Here is a 24,981-nt window from a genome sequence, read left to right on the forward strand (position 1 = left end):
AAAGAGAGTTAACAGTTATGTTCTTAAGGTCTAAAGAGAGTTAACAGTGATGTTCTTAGGGTCTAAAGAGAGTTAAAGAGGGATCAAAAAGGGTAAAGGGTCAGGCTTACTGGGCGGCTGTGAAGTATCACCAGCTTGGTGACACGAATGTTGATCCTGACTCCCAGACTCTGGTGGTGGAACATGTTGCAGACCTGAAAGAGAAGGAGCAACACCAATGCAGATTTCACCAGCAGGGAATAACAGACATGAGCAGAGAGGTATCAAGTGACTGTTTATGATCCAGTTTCAAGATTAAATAATTGAAAAATAAGACACAGGTCACAGACACAATGCTATTTTTGATGATTGTAGAACACATAAGTCTTTATTTCAGACACTTGGTTAGGTGCCTCCCTCTGGCTGTGGGGCCTCAGTCCCAGAAGGACTGGTATTATGGTGTGGTAATGCCAACAAGACAGGAGCAGCTGCAGAGCAAGCCATGGAAAGAAGGAAGCTGCATGCACACACTGTCTTACACACACAGTACACACTGCATGCAGTGACACATAACCAGTCAATAAGACATAACCTTGGATGGGCATCTTCAAAAAGGACTTCAAAAGAAGAGTGAACAGAAACTGTTAGTAGATGTTCCAGTCATATACATATACATACACATATATATATATATACACATATACATTAGGGGTGCAACGCATCACAAACCTCACGGTTTGGTTCACGGTTCTTGAGTCACGGTTCGGATCATTTTTCGGATCAACAAAGAAAAGGGGAGGAGACAAATATAACTTTGCTTTCCATTTATTAATTAAAGAACTTCAAGAACACTTAAAGAAAATAACTTTGGGCTATAGTCTTACATAAAAACAAAAATATTGAAGATGTCCAATTTGAAACAAAATTAAATAAATAAATAAAAATAAAACATTCAAGAATATTCAATTCTCTTAAGTGTAAGTGCAACATGAGGTATGTTGATAGCCTCGTCTTTTGATCAATATTGAAAGAAAGAAACAGCCAGTGAGCTAGCTTACACTGTTTCAACTGAACTGAACTGCTCGGCAACAACTTGGGTCTATGTTTACTTCCTGTCAGGTTATGTCACCAATACTGTGACATTATTTTCAAAAAGATGAGAATATCTACATTGGCTGGGGAGAGGGTAGACCTTTCTGTGGTGACTGGGATATTACTATTGGGCGTGTCTAGCTTCCACTCTGATACTTCTGTCAGTACCTGCCCCAGGTGTATGTCTGTGTGACTCTCACAGAGGGGGCGTGTCTGCAGCGCCGGACTATGAATCTCCGCTCCGTCGTGGTGAAATCGGTCACAGTCTTTTCCTTTTCAGAAAGGCCTGGAACAAGCTTCACACTTAAGTGGGTGCGTGAGTCGATTTCGTAGCGTGGCTCAAGCATTTTAACCAGATTTTCAAATCCTTTGTTTTCCACAACGGAGTGTCCCCCGTCGCTGACAGACGGGATGGTGGCTCTTCATATGTGTGAACATGCCGATGTATTGCCGTTATCGTATGTCTTTCTCTTTAATCAACGCCTACATACCGTAACGGTTTCGTCCACCGCCCTTATCCGTCATTATAAGTTACAGGGAAGACAAAATGCTCCCAAACTTGCGACTTAAATGACGCCGGGAGCTTCTGAAGTTACTCCGCTCGCCATGGCTTTCGCCGTTAAATGCTTTTAACCTGCTCCGTTCACGTGAACACACTACTACTTTATATCTGTTCACTGACACTCTGCATTGATATTCGGGGACTTGTTACTTCAAAAGGAACAGCAGCAGTAAAACTTTATTATACACTATGATGATTAAACTGTAAAAAAAAAGAAAAAAAATACTCAATTGATCCGCAGTTCACGAGTGATCCGAACCGTGAGGGGTGATCCGAACCGTGAGGGGTGATCCGAACGGATCACGGATCGATCCGTGACACCACTAATATACATAGGCAGATATATACACACACATATATATACATACATACATACATACAGACATATATATATACTGTAGGGCTGGGCGGTATGACCAAAAATGCATATCACGTTATTTTGTAAGATTCTGGCGGTTTCACGGTATATAAAGCATTAATTAATTAACGCCGAAAAGAACCGGCCGGCCAACCGGCCAGCGAGTGGTGAACAGCTGTTTGTGTGGCGTGTCTTCCGTTCCGTCACTTCCTGTTTCCTTCACCTACATTCCCCTGGGTCCTAAGCCCCTCCAAGTACAGCTTCTTATCACCCTTTATGTACCAACGTACATTTATAACAAATACCACACATATCAGCGTTGCATATGTGTCTAACCAAAATACCTTTTGTTGTTCAGTCTTTGTTCATCCTGCATCGCTCTTTTCTGTTCTTTAAAGAAACGTTACTGGAGCGACAGAGCCTCTCCCAGCTGTTAGCAGACTGTTGTTAGCGAGCTGTACCCAGCATGCAGTTCGGCGGTGAAATTTTATAAATGTACAATTATTAGTGTTACAAATTGTTTCTGTGTCACAAACTGTTGTCTTGTGGTGTTTTGCCCTGTTAAAGAGCGTTAGTTGGGGGTTGTTAATTGTTGTTATAAAGTTATAACCATGACTAGGGTTCCCTCTCAATACAGTTAAGACAACTATCTCCAAACATAGCGCTTTTAGCGGCGAACAATATATTTTGCTGCCTGTTGAAGAGCGACAGAATGACGGTATATGAAAAGTTCATATCATATGGGAAATTAAAACCGGTATACCGGTTGAACCGGTTTACCGCCCAGCACTAATATACTGTATACGTACATATATACATACCGGTGGTGGGCCATCAGGGCCAGCAAAGCCTTCTCTGCTGGCCTAAACAGAATCCCAAAATTATAGCTATTTTATAATTTAATAATTTTTACCAAATAAACTACATGTATTCAAATTATTTTTCCCATTAGCTTATTTTCTCATTGCACAGCTACTGTCTTCCTCTGTTGCTCTGTTCCCAGCCTGCAGTGCTTCCAGTGCAGCTTGTTTTAAGTAGAGCTTTTATCCAATCAGATTTCACCTCTCTGTCTCTAGGTAAAAAGAGAGGCCCATGGCCCTCTAGGTAGACTTTGCAGATTAAAGTATGGGGACGATATTGTTGATTGTCATAGTCTTCAACCGATCAGATCTTTAGTTTGACATGTTGGGCATATTCGTTGACGTGCTAGAATTACCGAGGTAGCCTACAAGTACGTCAGCATTAACGTGCGGCTGGCTCAGCAATAACGTGCGCTGTGATTGGTCAGTGGGCTAGCGTGACTGTTTTGACGCTGAAGCAGCTAGCAGAAGTTAGTATTAGTAGTAAGAGTTCAAGTTGAAAGATATGTAAGAAGTTATGACATTGACATGTTTTTTGTGTTTTGCTTGGTGTAGATTTCTTTTTTTTTTTTACCTAGCTTTGTTTTTTTAACACTCAATGGCTGAAGGAGGAGAAACTGATTTCTCAAAAAAATGGACATCGTATCAAAGGGTCGGCTAACCCCACAGCTAGCAGCCCTAACCCAGCCAGGAAAAGGATTTTTCTACAAACGGTATTTCTGGCTGACAGCGTCAGAGAAGCGTTGCACATTTTATGGCTAAGAATGCGTTATTTGCGACTGAGCTCTTGGTGTTTGGAGCTAACCAAGGCAGCAACACGACACCATAGCACAACAGGGCACTTACAAGCTACGGTGCTTTTGAAAACTTTTGCTGAGACCCGAGTGGATCTACAACTCAGCGAACGTATTCGCAGGAGGACCTCTGGCTGGAACTGAACCGCACTGATGTTCTGTACAACCGCGTCATTAAACTCTTTGTTAACAAAGAAAGGAGGATGGACTTTGTCTTTAAGTGAACAGCAGCTTTGGTAAGTGAAGTGCTTTTGTTTTTTTACATCTGCAGCAGCGTTACTACTGTGTTCATTTGTCTATGGTGTCGTTTTTATATGATTAATATTGTTCCCTCTGATGTGAATAATATTTGAATGGCTTGTGCTCTTCAGTGTGCGGTGGAATCAGCGTCGGAAATGCACGAGGGCAAAGGGCAAAACTGCCCCTAAGAAATATAATTTTGCCCCTGATATCACTAGGAGAGGGGCAAAAAATGCCCCCATAATTTCCTCTAATAATAATGATAATTTAATGAACTTCATAGAACGTAATGAAATTACGAAGAACTACATCGTAGCCTATATGACCCGGTCCAGTTGCCATAGAATGGTTTTGATTTTCACCTTGACTGATGTTGCTTGTGCGTGAAGAACCGAGCTTTCTAAACAAATAAATAAATGGAGCGCTACTTAATCAGACCTGTGACTGTGAGACTGCGGTCAACTCAGCAGACACTTACATTTTAGTGCACCTATATGCTGAAATTCACGGTAAACGCATTCAAACGGCACAGATCGGGAGCGAGCCTCTGCTCGAAAATTGCATACCCATACTCAAGAGAGTCCTCAGCTCTAACTACAAGGTCTATTTTAATAATTTTGATGCTAGAATACTGGTAACACTTGTGAGATGTGTTGAATTGTGTAAATATTGTGTATATGTTACTGGTTAATAACCGATACACTTATGGCACTGCTCAAATTGAAAAATTTCTAGGTTCGCCTGAAAAAAAGCACTTGTATTGAACATTTTAAAAAAAAAATAATGCAGCTGCAAGCCTAAAAATACACCACAGACATAGAACAACACGTTTTACATGTCCCCACAACATATTTTACTTCGATTGAGTGAAGCAGCCCAGCATAAATGGTCATAAAAATCAAAATTTTGATTTTCGGAACCAGCCGTTGCATTGCTGTATACTAATTTTATATACTATATGTGACGGCCCAGGGCCATCAGGAAGATTGGAGGCAGCTGGCCAACGCCTTCGCCCTACAAGACCCGCCCCATCCGGAGGATGGGCTGGCTTCTTTTCCCCCCCGACACCTGGTGTGCTACACGGAGTGTTTTGAGGGAGCAGTTACACCGTCTGGGATGCTGCGAGAATGCTCTCCTGTTGTGCACTTTGAACTGTCCCGACCTTTTCCTTATAAAGGTGGTTTCTTTATTTAGCACCGTGCCTGAGTTTTCGTTACGTTTTGTTGTGGTTCAAGAGCCAGACCATAACAAATTGGGGGCTCGTCCGGGATTTGGAAACTTAGGTGGTGACGTCAGGTCCGGGGATTCCGGGTTTTCTTTGCGCTCGTTGTGGAAACTCTCGTAGGGAGCGATGAGATGTTTTCTCATATTCTGTGTTTATGGTTAATGCTATCGGCTTAATTTGGTCTGTTCTGAAAAAAGGCACGGGACAAAGGAAGGTAAGTTTTGACCTCTTTGTGGCACAAATGTTAAATTGACTCCCCTGTAGGAACATTGCGTGTCCCATTTGGGATTCGTTTGCGGCTAAATGTAGTGTGGGGTGAAAGCGGTTGCGAGCAGTTGTCTCGGGAGCACGTCCGTAGTGTTGGCATTGTTGCCAGCTTGCTGGTCGCTTTGTCATACTACCGGGTTTTGGTGCATAAATACCCGCCGTCAGTAGCCCTTGAAGACTAGGGTCGAGTTTATGTAGATCTGGATAGGCAGTTAGAGGGGATGCTCAATTTACTATGTTGCTCCTATACTTTCTTTGTGCACGGGTATGGTCAATACTGTACGTTCTTTTGATCTCCGGGGATTTGTTTTGTCCATTGGTCATTTGTGCGTCATGGCGGGGGTGGATAACTTCATTGAAGCTCCATCTGAGGCATTGTTAGATCAGTGTACAAAGGATCAGTTAATAAAGATAGCCGACTACTATAAAATAGATGTAGGGGCTAAAAGATTAAAAGAAAATGTTAAGGCTATTTTGAGTGCAAATTTGTATGACATGGACATTTTGACACTTCCAAAACTGTCACCTACGGCCATTGACCTAACTGGGGCTGCTGGTGTTAAGGAGTCGCTCCCTGACTTAACTTTAAACTTTGAACAACAGAAAGAAATGTTGATGTTAAGAATGCAACTGGAGAAAGAACGGGATTTGGAATTGGAAAGAGTACGACAGCAAGCAGAGTTAGAGAAAGCGGTGGCATTGGAACAAATGCAACAGCAAACGGAAAGGGTTAAGTTGGATTTAGAAAGCGAGAGCCTGAAGCTGATGGGGGAAGGTAAATTGGGTGATAATTCACGAAGTGAAGAGTCGGCCCGGCGTGATGATTCACATGAGATTTTGAATAATTTACGTTTGGTGCCAAAGTTCAATGAGAGAGATGTTGAGACCTTTTTTACGATGTTTGAACGTGCTGCAGATATGAGGGACTGGTCAAATTCGAACCGCACAATATTACTGCAGTGTGTATTGACGGGGCGTGCTCAGGAAGCCTTCTCTTCGTTGACTACAGGTGACAGTTGCGATTATGTTAAGGTTAAAGCTGCGGTTCTAAAGGCGTATGAATTGGTCCCTGAAGCTTACCGTCAGCGGTTTAGAAGTTGGAAAAGAGGGGACAGGTCGCATCTTGAGTTTGCCCGTGATTTGGGGACTCAATTTAGCCGTTGGTATTCTGCGTCGGATGTCAAAGATTTTGATGATCTGTGTAACCTGATGGTGCTTGAACAGTTTAAAAACTCAGTCCCAGAGGTAATTGCTATGTACATCAGTGAGCAAAAGGTGAAGACTGCAGGTGAGGCTGCTGTGTTGGCAGATGATTATGTTTTAACCCACAGAAGTAGCGGCGGGGAACCACGCGCTTATGGCTTTGCTGGTAGGGAAAGTGGTCCTGCCCGGTATTTCTCTGGCCGTTCTGGTGGAAATTTTCGTTCGGAACAGAGAGCTGACCGTGGTGTCCGTACCTCTGACGATAGTTGTCATTTCTGCCATGAAGTAGGGCACTGGAAAAGAGACTGTGCTTTGCGCAAGTCGCAGAACAGGTATAATGGCGCGCAGGTGAAACCAGCCGCTCTGGCTGCGCCAGTTTCCAAGTTGGTTATGTCGGACAATTTGAGTAATCTGACATCTCTCACGGAAAAGCCCGATTTGACTTCATTTTTGCCTTTTATCACAAAAGGACATGTGTCTCTGGTGGGTACTGACAGGAAGGTGCCGGTGACCATATTGCGTGACACTGGAGCATTTGATTCATTTATCCTGGCGTCTGCTCTGCCTTTTTCTGCGGAAACTGACACGGGTTTCTTTATATCGGTATTGGGTATGGGCATGTCTGTGTTTCAGGTGCCAATACATAAACTTGTGCTCCACTCGGATCTATTTGAGGGAGAAGTCGCAATGGGGGTGCGCCCTGCTCTACCTATAGATGGCGTTATGCTGGTTCTGGGTAACGACGTGGCTGGGGCACGTGTCTGGCCTGATGATCCAGCTCAACCGGTACTTGTCCCAGTACCGCTGGGTAGTAAAGGCCCTGATGAGAATGAGAAGCGGTATCCGGATGTATTCCAGGCTTGCGCCATGACGCGAGCCATGACTGCGGCCGGTCACGAGTGGGAAGCAGAGGTGGAATTGGACAATGCGAAAATAAATGACCCCACAGAAGAGTATGTATTATCGCTGTCTAACACTCCATTGTCTGTCTCACATGATGAGTCAGGGCATATGGGCATAGGAAAGACGTATGATCGCATTCTGAGACATTTTTTTTGGCCCCGGATTAAGAGAGACGTGGCAACGTACATCAAGACCTGCCATACCTGTCAGTTAACGGGTAAACCAAATCAAAAAATAAAAGTGGCTCCGCTGTATCCCATTCCGGCTATAAGCCAGCCATTTGAACACCTAATCGTGGATTGTGTGGGCCCTCTTCCGCCTTCAAAGTCTGGTGCTATGTATTTGTTGACAATTATGTGTCAATCGACCAGATATCCAGCTGCGTATCCATTACGCACACTCATGGCGAAATCGATTGTGCATGCTTTAAGCCAGTTTATCTCAATCTTTGGGATACCAAAAACCATCCAGAGTGACCAAGGGTCAAACTTCTCCTCACAGTTGTTTGCACAGGTGTTAAAACAGCTGCATGTCAAGCATAACCAGTCCTCGGCGTACCATGCGCAAAGTCAAGGGGCGCTGGAACATTTTCATCACACTTTAAAATCTCTGTTACGTGCTTACTGTGTGCAGATGAAAGGTGATTGGGAGGAAGGGTTACCATGGTTGTTGCTAGCGGCAAGGGAAGTAACACAAGCAAGTACAGGATTTTGTCCTAATGAGCTAGTTTTTGGTCATACTGTTCGTGGTCTGTTGGCTGCGTTGCAAGGGGATTGGAGACAAACAGAGCCACCTAAAAATCTGGTGGAGTATGTCAATGGGTTCCGGCATAGACTTTACGCAGCTGGGGAATTGGCAAAGTCGAAGTTGGCTAAAACACAGGATAAGATGAAACGTCTTTATGACCGTGGAGCTGAGCATCGGGTGTTCAGTACAGGCGACCAAGTTTTGGCTTTGTTGCCCATTATAAATTTGCCATTTAACGCTAAGTTTATGGGTCCCTATACTGTAGTGAAACAGACTTCAGAGCAGAACTATCTTATTGCCACACCAGACCGTCGAAAACATAACCAACTGTGCCATGTTAATCTGTTGAAGGCATATCATGCACGTTCGTCTCAGGAGCGGAGCGTAGGGATGGATAGCGCTCACCCGGCGTTCATTTTTAGATTCTGAAGTTGAGTATATGCTGAAGAACGGTATCACTAAACCGTCATCCTCAAGCTGGGCGTCACCTTGTTTGCTCGTACCAAAAGCGGACAATACCCCTCGGTTTTGTTCGGATTTTAGGAAAGTCAACAGTGTCACTAAACCAGACTCTTACCCCCTACCTCGCATGGATGATTGCGTTGATCAGGTTGGTGCTGCAAAATACATCAGCAAATTTGATCTGTTAAAGGGTTATTGGCAGGTCCCTTTATCCCAAAGGGCGCGTGAAATTGCAGCGTTTATTACTCCAACTGGGCTGTATTCTTACTCTGTCATGCCTTTCGGGTTGCGAAACGCACCTGCTACGTTCCAACGACTTATGAATATGGTTGTTCGTGGGTTAGAAGGCTGTGCAGTGTATATAGACGATGTCGTCGTGTACTCAGATTCGTGGTCTTCACACATGGAGCGTGTAAAAGCGTTGTTCGGTCGCTTACTTGAGGCTCGCCTTACCGTTAATCTGGCGAAGTGTGAGTTTGCTAAAGCAACCGTCACATACAGTACCTGGGTCGCCAGGTCGGGCAAGGAGAGGTGCGCCCTCTGCGGGCAAAGGTGCAAGCCATGGACCGGTATCCGCCGCCGGCGACAAAGAAAGAACTGATGAAATTTTTAGGTTTGGTTGGTTATTATAGAGCTTTCTGTCGTAACTTTTCGACTGTAGTGGTGCCGCTGACAGACCTACTGAAGGGTAAGGTGGAGTATATTTGGTCCGCTGGTTGTCAAAGGGCTTTCGATGCTGTAAAGCTGATCCTTTGTGATTCTCCGGTTCTCGCTGCACCACGAATGGATAGCAGTTTTAAGCTGCAAGTTGATGCCAGTCACGTGGGTGCAGGTGGGGTGCTGATGCAAGAGGACGAATTGGGTATTGACAGACCTGTGAGTTTCTTCTCCAAGAAGTTCAACAAGCACCAGTTAAACTATTCCGTAATAGAAAAAGAAGCTTTGGCGTTGATTTGGTCGTTACAGCAGTTTGAGGTGTATGTGGGTTCAGGGCCTGTGGTAGTTTACACGGACCACAACCCTTTAACATTTTTGAACTCGCTACACTGTCCAAATCAGAGGCTCATAAGATGGTCCCTGTTTTTTCAGGCATACTCTCTAGAGATACGTCACATTAAAGGGAAGGACAATATTGTTGCTGATGCATTGTCCAGGGCCCCATGTCAGTAATTGTGCATCATGTTTCTTTCAACTTTGTTGTCTGTCTCTCTTAAAGATTGCTTCAAGGTACCAATAGCTGAGTTGGGAGATGACGAAGTAGCTGAAGGAATGAGATGTGGGCATGGGTGATGTCCAGGGGCCTGTGGGGACCCTGTCTTTATGGGGGGGGTGTGACGGCCCAGGGCCATCAGGAAGATTGGAGGCAGCTGGCCAACGCCTTCGCCCTACAAGACACCTGGTGTGCTACACGGAGTGTTTTGAGGGAGCAGTTACACCGTCTGGGATGCTGCGAGAATGCTCTCCTGTTGTGCACTTTGAACTGTCCCGACCGTTTCCTAATAAAGGTGGTTTCTTTATTTAGCACCGTGCCTGAGTTTTCGTTACGTTTTGTTGTGGTTCAAGAGCCAGACCATAACATATATAACTAAATATTAACTATATATTCACTTTTCTTATCACTAAGAGTGTTCAATAATCCTAATAAATCAGTTTGACACCATTTTGAATAATTTTGAGCAGTTATGTGTTATATCTGTCATTCATAACAATAAATGGCTCATAATGTGTGTCTATGTGACCCTGGTAAGGCCTGTGTTTGGCCGATTTACTCGTGTGAGAGCTTTTTAGATGCGGGATAGTCCAACGGGAGCCATGCGGGGGTGTTTGATTGTATCCGGGTCTGTTTACTGACTAAAAATCGCAAAATGCAGGGTGAACCCCCCTCTCTACATGGATTGCTCCACCCCACAGAATCGTCTGCCATTTTATGATTCATTCCGCCAGCGCATTGATCTCACTCACAGACATGCAGCACAAGATGGAGGTGCTCCAGTTCTGACGCGAGGTTTTGGAAGTTTCCCAAATCATGGCGCTACAGCTTTAGCTTCTTTAGTAGAAATAAATTGGAAGGCTAACTAATTAGCTCGCCGGAGTTTTGCAGTAGCTCGCGCAGTTGACCGCGGATACATGGTGACCCGTGTGTTAGAAAATCAAGTGTCAAATGCCATGCGGAAATCAATTTTTTTTTGAATGGCATGCGATCTACTCGCACTACCTCCGCGATCGACGTATTGGGCACCCCTGGTATATACAAATACATATGTATAAATACATACATATATATATAAATATATATACACATTTGTATATATTTGTATTTGTATACAGGTTTAGATGTACATGTGTCAATTCATAAAGTACATCAGGAATGTTTATAAGGACAGGCAACATTATTCTTAAGCGTAGGCAAGAACAAAGAAGGTATAAGAAAAGGATAATTGTAAAAGTAAGTTAGCATATTGTCAACAAAACCGCTAAAGGTGATAATCTGTTGTTTGAATGCTTTACAGATAATCGATTGTATACTAAAAAAACTTTATAAACCCTTTTGAGGTGAGCCAGAAGACTGAGCCTGGATTCATTTCCAGTATTCTTACCATGTTCATGACTGTCAGCAAGAACCTCTGTGCCGCCTCAGCACCGTGGTACTGCACCATGTCCGAGTCTGCTACCACCACTGTCTCCACAGTGTATGTTTCCTGCAGGTGAATAATGTTTCTCTTCCCGCGACCCTCTTCCCCCACTTTTGACATCTTTTCCTTCTTCTTCCCTACCAGAAACAGACAGAGAAACAGACAGGAAGACCAAGGTTATAAACACTACAGCAAAGGTTAAAGTAAGACGGTAATTCACTGTGCAGTGACGGAGTAGTTTTTTTCAGATTTTTGATGGATCAGTGTACTGAGCTGAGCAGAATTGCAGAGCAGCATTCTGCTGGTGAAATTTTGCATACATTTTTGGTCCGAATTTGTTGTATTTTCGTATTTATAACTGGAGCACTAATGGCATATGACAGAACACATTCATTAAAATTGGAAAAGGAAGCATGGGGATTAAGTGCAGCAGACTGCATCCGACTGTATCCGCTGCCCGACTGTATCCGCTGCCTGGCCAGGCAGCGGATACAGGATACAGGAAGCATCAGACTATTTGCAAAGCATCATTTCCAGCATCAGGCGGTCTCGCGGACGCACCGTCCGACGGTCGCGGACGTTCTCGGACGCGCAGGCCGGAGTCCCGCCGGCACCCCCGACGCGCTGCAGATTGCGAGGGCCCATTCATTGCTGCTCGCAGCTTTAATTCTGATTTTTATTTTAATTCTTTGGGAGCATCTGGGGGGTACTTGCCATACTCCAAAACTCACCAGATTTTGGGGACTTGTCAGGTCTGGTGAAAATAGACGTATGAAAAATGATGCATCGTTCTGTGTAAAAAAATGGCTCTCTAGCGCCCCCTACAAGTCGGACCGGTGACGCCCCTCGGCCAGTATGCCCGATTGACTTGAAATTCCAATCTTCCAAGGCAGATAATTCTGATCTAGAATACTGGACCTCTCAAAAATGGTGGATAAACTACACAATCTCATCCTTTTAGATGAGGTGGGTAGATTTGATCTGAGATTTTGGTCATTGCTCTGTGATAATTGGGAAGACAGCATTTTTCAACAAGAACAATGCAGAAATATCAATCGTCCTCAATTTTTTTTTACTGAGGCAGCTCCTTATATTGGTTTTGGGAGAATCTACAATGACCTTCAGATTTACAATCTATCGCACTTAAATATCCAATTTGTGTTGCATGTGTGGTGAGAAATGCTCAAGTTTTATTGTTAAACCAGCTGTTTGTTTTTTTATATCCTTTTAGTATTAGTTCCCTTTTCTTTCAGTGAAGTAGAATGGCATTGTTTGGAGGCTAGGCACTGTAAGAAAGATTGATTTTTGCGAATTCATCTGGACGGACTGCCCCGGTCAGTAGGTGTTTTAAGAAGACACTATATCGAAAACAATGTACAAAAAAGACCAAAAACAAAAAATTTAAGTAACTTAATTTTTTAAGTTTTTTTAAGTCTAAAGAGTGCGCTGGCTGCACACGTGTCCGACACTGAGTGCAGTCTGAGACACACACAGTCACCATATATGGTCAAATTTTTTAAAGTTAGAATTTTATTGTCATATACACAGATACGAAATTTGACTTCTGTATTTAACCCATCCCTAGCTTATCCCTAGCTTACTGCTGAGCACTTCTCAGCAGTGGGCTGCTGAGAAGTGCCCGGGGAGCAGTTAGGGGTTAGGTGTCTTGCTCAGGGACACTTCGGCATAGGACATGTAGCAGCCAAGGATCGAACCTTGCGGTTACCAGACAACCCTCTCTACCCATTGATCCACGGCTGCCCGTTACATACATACAGTAATTTCTGATATTGAAACCCACAATAGACTATATATATCATGATTTATTGGGAGAAACCAAGCAGTTATATGTAAAATCAGACAATCAACAGTCCAATATAGCCAGAATGGAATGATCCTTTGATTCATGACCACAGATTTCTACCACTGTGATGTTTCAGCTGTGATATTGGCAGTCAAAACAGGCTCCTTTGATTAAATAGTCGACTATCACCTCTAGTATCAGCCTTTCAGTCAGCGTGACCCTATTCCAATATCCTGTGCCATCCAGTCTAGTTGTCTGTGTCACTTACCTTGTACAGCAGAGCTGGTCTTGGTACAGCGTCTGTGTCGCAGCAGCCGGTGTTTTAGTCCCGAGAATGACTGGGAGGGGCCATTTTCACCCACTGGCTGAATGAATAGAATGTCCTCCCCGATCTGGATGAGCCCAGTCTGTGCACAAAACAGAGACATGTACACAATGAAAGTGTGTTTATTCCTATGAGAAGACTTTTTAACAGTAAAGAAAAGTACAATTTTAATAGCTAGGTGTACGGAGAGTGTTTAACTATAATGTAACTAGCAGTTACAGTGATGGACATTATTTTGCAGTATCTTTTTTCCAATTCCATAATCCTATAGTGATGTAAGCAAGTGGAACTGACGGGGTGAAACTATTGGGTCCGCTGGACCGCTAATGGCAGTGGTGGGCCGTGCATTTTATACCTGGGCCTTCACTGCTGTCCTGCAGCTGAAATACCACCTTATAATCTCATGATGGCGCCACAGTTATTATACGTTTTTGGGCTGTAACTATATACGTATTCGTATTGAACCGTTCAGTACGAGTCTTACTAACCGAACAATACGGTTGAATAATACTAGTGCATTAGGGAAACACAGGAGCATAAATTGAGAGAAATACAATGTTTTCAGCACTCAGGTGGGACACTGGTTCTCAACTGGTCTGACTGCGGGACCCAGGATCACCACTTCATGACAAGCCGTGACCTACTCTTCTCTTTTCGATAATGTCTTATGATTTTACTTTCACAATTCACGTAATGGACACACTGCTCTGCTAGGCCTTTCCTAATCTTAGCCCCGTGTCACGGTGTGTGTACATCTCACTCGAGTCAGGAAACTTGTCAGAATGCCCATATTTGATTGGCTGAACTGCATCACGTGATTGGTCGGTGTTTTTCCTGCACCACTGAACAAGTGCCGTAAATGCTGGAATAAGTCCGCTGCATAAAAAACATCTTACACAATTAAAGCACAAGATTTATTTTTTTTGTCAGGCAAAAACCGGGTCCGCGACCCACCAGTTGAGAATCACTGGAGACAATAGTCTGTGTGACTTCTGAACTGGAACAAATTAAACCACAACAAAAAACAACTGGGGCTCCGCAAGTGTTCTGGGAGAATACGCTAACTAGCTTAACGGGAAAACAGCAGCAACACGCATTCTGCTACACACTCAAGGGCACGGGCCATTCAGATATTAGATGTAAAAAAAACAAACGCAGTTGACTTACCAAACTCCATGCTCCTTTCTTTGTTGACAAAGAGTTTAATCCCACGGTTAAATCCCAACTCACAAATCCGTTTCTGCCATTGAGTGATAAAAAAACAAAGCTAGGTAAAAAAAAATGTCATAATTTCTTCCATATCTTTCATTCTGAACTCTCACTACTCTGACGAAGCCTCTGCTGTTACATTTCAGTCACGTGCTCGCCCACTGACCAATTTCAGCACACGCTGCACCTCACTGCAGAGCTGCACATGGAAGTTGAGCTGCACGTAATGCTGACGTAGTTGTAGGCCAGCTAGAAGGCTCTGACACGTCAAAGAATACGCCTAACATGTCAAACTAAAGATCTGATTGGTTGAAGACTATGACAATCAACAACATCGTCCCCATTCACTTAAACTGCAAAGGGATTCACTTGTGAGTCTGCAGGTCTCGGGCCTCTCTTCTTACCTAGAGACACAGAGGTGAAATCTGATTGGATAAAAGCTCTACTTAAAACAAGCTGCACTGGAAGCAGAGCAACTGAGGAAGACAGTAGCTGTGCAATGAGAAAATAAGATGATAGGAAAAATAATTTTATAAATTACAATACATGTAGTGTATTTAAGAAAAAATATTAAATTATAAAATAGCTATAACTTTGTGATTCTGTTTAGGCCAGCAGAGAAGGCTTTGCAGGCCCTGACGGCCCACCACTGGGTAATGGGGTGCACGGGCCCTGATTAAGTGAAAAGATGCACCTGCTGGCAAACCGCGTACTTTGTCTTTCTCTCCGCCGCAACGAGCGGGGGTGCCGAGTCCATCTACTTTCTCTCCCGCAACAAGCGGAGACGTAGCGTTAGGCCGCATGATAAGTTGCGTCGGTAGCGCAGTGTCTGGGAGGCATCCTGTACGGAGGGGACAGCGTGTGTTTGGGGGATGGCTGGTTCAGGTATATTACATTACATTACAGTCATTTAGCAGACACTTTTATCCAAAGCGACTTACAATAAGTGTATTCAACATCGGTTTTCGAGAGAACTACGAGTCACCAGAAGTCATAAGTGCATCTCCTCTCTTCAAACAAGCATCTAAGAGCATAAACCAGAGCGGTGCAGTGTACAGTGCAGAAACAAACAAATGCAATAAGTTTAAACTAATAAGAAAACAATAAGTGCAATAAGCTAGTATGAATACAATAGATGCTAAGCAATATATTTATAGTGCAATGGTTTTTCATTATGTCAGTGTTTCCCCTACCATTCTATTAGGGGGGCGCCCCGCCCCCCCCCCCCGCCCCCTCCGCCCCCCCTTGAAGGTTGAGTTAATTTTGTTTTCTATATAGCGCCAGATCACAACAGAAGTAATTTAAGGTTCCCTTTCCTATAGAACAGGTCTATACCTTGTTATTTTATTAAACAAACTAAATAGCCTTATTTATCTTATTTACACGACGGCATGTCATTTCTGTCTCTACATGGTCGCGCGTGTACAAATCTCCTCTGCTCTCTGTATTGCGCACGCGGAATTCCGCCCCGATGCGCACACACAGACACGTGCGCGCACACAGGTGAGCACACTCCCACCAGCAGACAGAGAGCGTGCGTCGGAAAATATGTTTCGTCAACCAGCTGACAAGCAGACAACAATATCTGCGTTTTTTAAACGCTCCCATGTGGTGAAGATGCAACACTCGCTCTCTTGCAAGTAGCAGCCGGAGTTTACTTGCTCCCATGTCCTCTTGATGGCTGGGTTGCAACTACATGGGGGTTGAAAGCACTCATAATTATATGACAGTGTTATTAGTACAGCATAGCATATCATTATTGTAGAAAACGATTAAGGTGGACTCATGATAAGAATAGAGAGAATCACACACAATTTCTTTTCACTGCTTCAATTGATTGAATTTCTGATTGTGAATAACACATACATACTGATCCGCCCATACACAGATTCACACACACAGATTCAAACTCCTAGTTCTATATGGTTATCTACACATACATGTATATACACATACATAGTACATGATACATAAGCGCATACAGTACATATATCCTCATAAGTATCTATTAATTCGTATCAATTAGATACTCTTTGGGCTTGATTTTATCTACTTATTCTGAAAGAGTTGAAATAATTATTTTCGCTAGCAAGATCTCATTGGATGATGCATTCCATTAAGCCTACTGCCAGCAGGCACATTTAAAGAAATATAATCTGATTGATTGGGGTGATGAGGCACTTAAAATGAGCCTATACATTTTCCCAACACTTTTGTCTGCGATATTTTGCCATGCTTCTTGTCTAGCCCTCGCAGCGGTGGAGGTGTTAGATTTTGCCATGATTATGGTCTTGAATTCCTCATATGCATTCATGATCATCTCCTGCTCGTCAGCGGAGAAAAAAGAGGCTCTTTCTTTGAGTTCATTTGCCATTGTACTGTTAGAAAATCATGGTTTCGGTGATCGACGCTTCCCCCTTTTGAAGTAGGACGGGCACGCGCAATTATCCTGATTACTGAAGTCTGGTTCGAATTAACGAGATTGTTTGAGCGTGGATCAGCCTTTGAGAAACCGAGATAGCCTGACTTCAATCATCGGGTTAATTTAAGCTGGCTAATAGGACATTTGATCGACTTAGTTGAACCACGTACGAGGAACGGGGCCCAGGTCTAATGTTATAGTTTGCTCTTTGTTTGCAAAATATGCCACTCTTACTTGTCCATGTTTGTGATTGGTCAGATGCTGCAAACCCCGCCCCTTTATGTGAACGTCTCTCAGCGAGTTTGAGAAACTCATTGACCGAGTTGATAACCAGCTTTGTAGGACCACTTAGCGGGATCGAGCAAGTTATTGTTAGTTAAGACAGATAACCAAAATATACCATGTGTATGTTGAACTGGCTCCGTAGTACAGGACCCTGGTCAGCTCCAATGAAGGGACATCACATCTCAAAACATGGGACAATAAAAGAGACTGCTTTGGCTGGTAGCCAATCAAAGCTTCATACTGAGTTAAAAGGTAACTGGGGCACTCGCTGTGTGCTTCCATGAGACACCAGTGTGTGTGTGAAGTAAATATTGACAGTCTGATCCCACTCATAGTCAGACTTACGATGAAACACACAGTAAGCATGTGTCTGTGGCAGAGTGGCTACCAGCTTTACTTTTTCTGACTGCTTCAGAGCCGATAGTTTGGAAACTTGGAAGTGTTAAACTATATCTGATACACTTAATAACATTTCTAGGAACAGACCCACATGACCCACAGAGCCCTCATCTTTCTGACGGAATTCAACAGCTTTAATACTTAATTCTACAACTGTCTAGTTTTACACAAATACATCATTGTAATGGATCCTATGCTTGCAACAATCATCCATATACAGTACTTGGTATATTCAATTAAATTATTTTCTCTGTCCTAACAGCACAGAATTCTAATTCCATGGTTGATTAGAAGTTTATAACTTTGCTAATAATTTGACCATTCACCTTTGGGTTGTCTTCTTAATAAATGAGTCTAACCTGTTGGTCTGATTATCTCGGTGACTGTAGCCCAAACAATACACACACAACATAAAAAAACATGTGATGATAATCCCTTACATGGGATATATCAAAGGGATTATTTAAATGCAAGAATACATTCATAAAACATATGTAATGGAGACGCTGATACTAAAAGGCCTGACAAGTCAATATTGCTGTTGCATCATCCGGGTTCTATTGGTGAGTAAAGTGTTATTATCACTGATGAGATGGGTCGACAAAACTACAAAAATAAGACCCAAGTTGTAATAAACCTTTATAAATGCTAATAAGATTGCTCAACTTTTGAGTGTGCGGTTGATGGACACAGATGTCCCACAATTCCAGAGTTTGTCACAATCAGGCTTTGCCTTGGGTGTTTTTGTGTGGTTTTCTGTAGCTCCTCACTTCCTTCACCTGTCCCTAATCAGTTCATTCAGTGTACCTGCCAGTCACACTCTCCCTCATCAGCACAACTCTCCTCACCTGTTCTAGTCACTATTTAAACCCCCGTCTTTCACTCACTCACTGCCAGATCATTGCTTTTGTTTCCCACCTACCTGCCCGTTTTGCTCTTCCTGTTCCCGATTTCCCAGTCTGTCTACCCTGTTTTTGCCCTGCCTTGTCCTGCCGGATTTCCCCCTTGTCTCGTCCTTGGATTACCTGTTTTTGTTTCGTGAGTTATTAAAACCCTTTTGTTCACTACTCTGACTGTCTGCATTTGAGTCCTCATTATGTCCCGTGACAGCAGACCACGGTTTGGAGCGTGTTCTCCATGAGTGGTACCAGCAGTTAGCGGGAACCTGTCTGGCCTATGAAGGGCCTCCGAGTTTCCAGAAGGAGAAACGTGACATGATGGACTGCCTGCTCAACCCTCGGAGGAGACAGAGGCAGAGGAAGGGTCGGACTCCCGTCCCCGCTGGGCCGCAGCGATTCCCCGCTCCTGCTGGGCCGCAGCTAACTCCAGCTCCCCGTGTCCTGTCGGCGATCCAGCCGATTCCAGTTGTTGCCTCGGAGCAGCAGCTATCCCCGGTCCCGGCCGCCGCCACCTCGGAGCAGCAGCTATCCCCAGTCCCGGCCGCCGCCGCCTCGGAGCAGCAGCTGTCCCGGCCGCCGCCGCCTCGGAGCAGCAGCTGTCCACGGTCCCGGCCGCCGCCGCCTCGGAGCAGCAGCTATCCCCGGTCCCGGCCACCGCCGCCACCTCGGAGCAGCAGCTATCCCCGGTCCCGGCCGCCGCCGCCGCCTCGGAGCAGCAGCTATCCCCGGTCCCGGCCGCCGCCGCCTCGGAGCAGCAGCTATCCCCGGTCCCGGCCGCCGCCGCCGCCTCGGAGCAGCAGCTATCCCCGGTCCCGGCCGCCGCCGCCGCCGCCTCGGAGCAGCTGCGACGACCTCCGGCCGCCGACGTCTCCGAACAGCAGCGATCTCCAGTCCCGGCCGCCGCCGTCTCCGCGCTGCAACGACCTCCGGCCGCCGACGTCTCCGAACAGCAGCGATATCCAGTCCCGGCCGCTGCCGCCTCCGTGCTGCAACGATCTCCAGCCCGTTACCCCGCTGGGTCATCAGTCTATCCCCCTGAGCCCCAGTCTATGGACTCCGTTTGCCTGGAGCCCCATCTCCGAGCCCCTGGAGACCTGTCCCCCGTCTGATCTGCAGCCCCTGGAGACCTGTCCCCCGTCTGATCTGCAGCCCCTGGAGACCTGTCCCCCGTCTGATCTGCAGCCCCTCGAGTGCAGTTTCCCTGACCCGCAGCCTCTCGAATGCAGTTTCCCTGACCCGCAGCCTCTCGAATGCCGTCCCTCCTCCGGACCCCCAGCCTCTCGAGTGCCATCCCTCCTCCGGACCCCCAGCCTCTCGAGTGCCATCCCTCCTCCGGACCCCCAGCCTCTCAAGTGCCGTCCCTCCTCCGGACCCCCTGTCTGGCAGTCTGGCTGTCCCTCCTCCGGACCCCCTGTCTGGCAGTCTGGCCGTCCCTCCTCCGGACCCCCTGTCTGGCCGTCCCTCCTCCGGACCCCCTGTCTGGCCGTCCCTCCTCCGGACCCCCTGTCTGGCAGTCTGGCCGTCCCTCCTCCGGACCCCCTCCACCCACCCGGTTGTGGACTTTGACTCTCGGCCTCGGAGGAGTTATTGATGATGTGTCATGTATAATTTTTCATTAGCTGCTGACACCATGTTACAATCATCTCTGCCACAATAGTGCACTAAACAAACTTTAAGTACAGAGTATGAACTTTCTTGAATTGCATGTGATTTCTCAGGCCCTCACCCTGACAAGTGCATTACAACAGTTATTTTTTCATATCATCAGCAAAAGTTGTGGATAGTAGCTGGTAGTTTTTGGTACCGCCTTGGTCTAGGTTCCAAGCGAGCCGAGCTGATACTAGAACTGCAGACCACTGATTGGTCAGACTCTGTCACTATTGTGACACAAAACATCCTGCCATTTTAGCCAAGCTATCCCCAATAGCTACCACAATCTTTGTATTCACTCAACCAAGATTTGAAAGATGGCAGAATGAGAATCCTGCTACACTGAGGGGTTCTGTCTGCAGTGGAAAACACAGAGAAAAGGATTTGGTACCAAATTGAGTCCAACCATGCAGTGGAAATGAGGCTTTTCCTTTCCATCATAAGGGTTTACAGTTAACTCTGTTTGTGATATGGTAAAAGGTTTGTTCCTATCTGCATACAACATTATACAGAGTAAATAACCCCATATTTTTTTATTTCCCATTAATTCTCATAAACTCCAGCTGGACAATGATATTATTGTAAGACAGCCGAATGCTTGCGTCATTGAGGATATATAGAGGAAATAAAGGAGCACGGTCTACTTTTAGAGTTGACGTCAAGCCAGTTTCTGCTGAAGAGTCCAGGACTGAGCCTGAACACCTACCTGCGCACACACTTTGCATAAGAGATTATCCAAATACCAGAGATAATGTGGAACGTCATTGCTCTCAGTGGGGAAACTCAGACTTTCTTTACCCCAACAAGAAGATCAGAGGCCTGGCTCTGCTACGGACTGTGACAGTCTTCATGGATCTTTCCATTATATTTCTATTAGTAGCTTTAAGATTGTCATCTTATTCCACACATTAACAGTCTCACAATGGTAAATGGACTGTACTTGTATAGCTCTTTTCTCTTCCGACCACTCAAAATGCTTTAACACTACATGTTATCATTCACACACTGATGGCAGGCCTACCATGCAAGGTGCCACCTGCCCATCAGGACTATCTAAGATCCATACAACATTCATACACCGTAGGCACAACTACAGGAGAAATTTGGGGTTAACTCTCTTGCACAAGGACACATCGACATGGACTAGCAGAGCCGGGGATCGAACCACCGATCCTCTGATTGAAGGACGACTCTGCTCTACCACTGAGACGCAGTCACTGCATCAAGTCAAGTCACAATTTCAATAAAAACAGTCTGAATAAAACCGTCTCACTAACAGCTTACAACCACATATCCCAGTCTTCATCGGCATCTTCCAGCCACTGAGGAGACAGTGAAATGCGGTTGAGCGCTCGATGAAAAAGTGGAAATTATATTTGAAGTGTTTTAGCATCGGCCTAAAGTTTCTCCCTTTTGTTTCCTCTGAAAATGTTTTATGCTGCTCCATCCCATCAAAATGAAATACTGTCCATGTCTTCTGCATCAGCCACATCGAGTTATCTCTGGGACCTGGGATCTATGCAAGCATTAAAAAGACAGTATTGTGACTTTGAATTGACTGACCTGCTAGCAGGTTAGTGAGTTTAAGATATTCACTACAATGACTGACGACAGGGGGAGAAAATCCTGCTCAGATTTCAGCAGAGTGCTGTTGTTAACATTGAGTCTTTTCCAGGACAACCTGCCTTCTCAGTTTAAATGAAAGAACCGTAAATTAACGCTATCAACAAGTCCAAAACAAGAAGATGGACTTACCAGGCCACCGCACGTGCTCACTGACGCCACAGAACCCGTGTGGTTGATGACGGAGCCGGAGTAGAAGCAGAGATGCTTCTTTGATAGGCGGCTGACCACGGCGCTCTGGTCCCCGAGCCTCTCCTCCACCACGAAGTCCCCCGAGACAAACGTACTGTCCCACGTCAGGTTTAAATGCAGGCTCCTTCCGAATGCAGGCAGTGAAAGAAGTATGTTGTCCGGGTCGGAGAGTCCTCTCCCCGCGGCGTTCAGTGAGCGCTGCCCGCGGCGGACAGAGCGGCCGGAGGACAGGTGCGCCTCCTGACCGGACAGCAGCCTAGGAACCACTTCATCCGTCTGCAGATCAGACTGGGCTATGGAGGAGGGGGGGACTTTCCATCAAACAGCGACCACGATGGGCAGAAATAGCCTCCTGTCCTGACCCTGTGAACTGACTGAACCATGTGCTAACACAGCCACGTTACACATCACAGTCTGCGGTAACCTAACTGCACTGAGTAGCATCAACTGTATGGAGAGTACTCGGTGTAACCTTACAAGCATACAGGAGGACACAAAACTGACCTTCAGTAGGCTAACACGTTCAGTTGTTAACTGAGGAAACAAACTGCTTTAGTTGGCCTGTACAGGCGTAGCCTACACTGCATACAGCTCACACGTACAGATATCGAAGTCACTACTTACCACTCAATCCGATGCAAAGAAGAAAGAGGAGCACATGAGTAACGTGGCTGATGTGCATGATAACGTAAAGCAAGGTAGAAACCCCTGTAAGAGTTGGCTGGTTTGAAGGACAGGGGACCGGGGGGACGGCGCACTTTTTCCTAATGTTGGACAACTTTCAGTATTTCAGACTGGACTGACTTTCTAGCGCAGGACACGCCTACACAGCACGGGCCGGCCTCTACTTAGGTCACGTTAGGACCATCCAGAGCCCTTTAAAGAGAGAGTCACGTCATCTCCGTTCACTGAGTTGTAATTTACAAACAGAGATTTTGTTTGGAGAAGTGGCATCGGCGGATTGTACATGAACTGATCTGTGACTGGACTAAGGATGGCAGGAAATAGTGATGACAGGGAGGAAGTGAGGGATTGGACTAAAGTACGGAAAAAGAAACGAGTCAGGAATCACAGTATCTGGTAGTAGCAGTGGTGGGCCGTCAAGGCCAGCAAAGCCTTCTCTGCTGGCCTAAACAGAATCACAAAGTTATAGCTATTTTATAATTTAATAATTTTTCATAAATACACTACATGTATTATAATTTTTTGCCCCATATTTTCTCATTGCACAGCTACTCTCTTCCTCAGTTGCTCTGCTTCCAGCCTGCAGTGCTGCTTCTAGTGCAGCTTGTTTTATGTAGATCCATCCATCCATCCATTTTCCTCCGCTTATCTGGGGTCGGGTCGCGGTGGCAACAGGCCAAGCAGGCTGACCCAGACTTCCCTCTCACCGGCAACATGTTCCAGCTCATTCTGGGGGATCCCGAGGCGTTCCCAGGCCAGCTGGGAGATGTAATCCCTCCAGCGTGTTCTGGGTCTTCCCCGGGGTCTCTTCCCAGTTGGACGTGCCTGGAAAACCTCCAGTGGGAGGCGTCCAGGAGGCATCCTAATTAGATGCCCGAACCACCTCAGCTGACTCCTTTCGACGCGAAGGAGTAGCGGCTCGACTCCAAGATCCCTCCTGATGACCGAGCTCCTTACCCTATCTCTAAGGCTGAGCCCGGCCACCATATGGAGGAAGCTCATTTCGGCCGCTTGTAACCGCGACCTTGTCCTTTTGGTCACGACCCAGAGTTCGTGACCATAGGTGAGGGTAGGAACGTAGACCGAGTGGTAAATTGAGAGCTTTGCCTTCCGGCTCAGCTCCCTCTTCACCAAGACGGTCCGGTGCAGCGCCTGCTTTACTTCTGCAGCCGCACCGATCCGTCTGTCGATCTCCCGCTCCATCTTACCCTCACTCGTGAACAAGACCCCAAGATACTTGAACTCCTTCACTTGAGGTAGGCACTCCGTCCCCACCTGGAGGGAGCAATCCACCGGTTTCCGGCAGAGCACCATGGCCTCAGATTTGGAGGTGCTAACTCTCATCCCCGCCGCTTCACACTCGGCTGCAAACCGCCCCAGTGAATGCTGGAGGTCACGATCCGAGGAGGCTAACAGGACCACATCATCTGCAAACAGCAGAGAGGCGATCCCGAGACCCCGAACCTGACGTTCTCCACCCCCAGGCTGCGCCTAGATATCCTGTCCATGAAAGTCACGAACAGGACCGGAGACAAAGGGCAGCCCTGGCGGAGGCCAACACCCACCGGGAACGTGTCTGACTTATTGCCGAGAATGCGGACACAGCTCCTACTGCAGTCGTACAGAGACCGGATCGCCCGTTGTAATGGGTCCGGCACCCCATACTCCCGCAGCACCCCCCACAAGAACCCCCGAGGGACCCGGTCGAAAGCCTTCTCCAAGTCCACAAAGCACATGTAGACTGGTTGGGCAAACTCCCAGAACCCCTCCAGTAGTCTTGCGAGGGTAAAGAGCTGGTCCACTGTTCCACGGCCGGGACGGAATCCGCATTGCTCCTCTTGTATCTGAGGTTCGACAAACGGTCGGAGCCTCCTTTCCAGCACCCTGGCATAAGCCTTCCCCGGGAGGCTGAGTAGTGTGATACCCCGGTAATTCGAGCACACTCTCCGGTCCCCCTTTTTGAAAATGGGAACCACCACCCCGGTCTGCCAGTCCATGGGCACTGATCCCGACCCCCATGCGACATTGAAGAGGCGTGTCAGCCAGGACAGCCCAACTATGTCCAGTTGGGCGGTCCTGGTTTTATGTAGATATTTTATCCAATCAGATTTCACCCCTATGTCTCTAGGTAAGAAGAGAGGCCAGAGGCCCTCTAACTAGACTT

The 24,981-nt window shown here is 46.0% G+C and overlaps 1 protein-coding gene across 1 annotated transcript in view; it reads right to left on the reverse strand.

The window, feature by feature from the left end:
• Positions 1-22,918, reverse strand: part of adamts17 (ADAM metallopeptidase with thrombospondin type 1 motif, 17) — a 127,576-nt gene extending 104,658 nt beyond the window's left edge. The window contains exons 1-5 of the mRNA XM_031876981.1: positions 22,758-22,918; positions 22,074-22,426; positions 13,398-13,536; positions 11,290-11,462; positions 111-194 (exon numbers count right to left, since the gene is read on the reverse strand). Coding sequence (XP_031732841.1) covers positions 111-194; positions 11,290-11,462; positions 13,398-13,536; positions 22,074-22,426; positions 22,758-22,815 — 807 coding nt within the window. The 5' untranslated portion in view covers positions 22,816-22,918. The remainder of the gene's footprint in view (positions 1-110; positions 195-11,289; positions 11,463-13,397; positions 13,537-22,073; positions 22,427-22,757) is intronic.
• Positions 22,919-24,981: the final 2,063 nt, after the last annotated feature.

The sequence above is a fragment of the Anarrhichthys ocellatus genome, unplaced genomic scaffold (genome assembly GCF_004355925.1).
Source record: "Anarrhichthys ocellatus isolate YVR2014 unplaced genomic scaffold, GSC_Weel_1.0 scaffold121, whole genome shotgun sequence".
Classification (NCBI taxonomy): Eukaryota; Metazoa; Chordata; class Actinopteri; order Perciformes; family Anarhichadidae; genus Anarrhichthys; species Anarrhichthys ocellatus.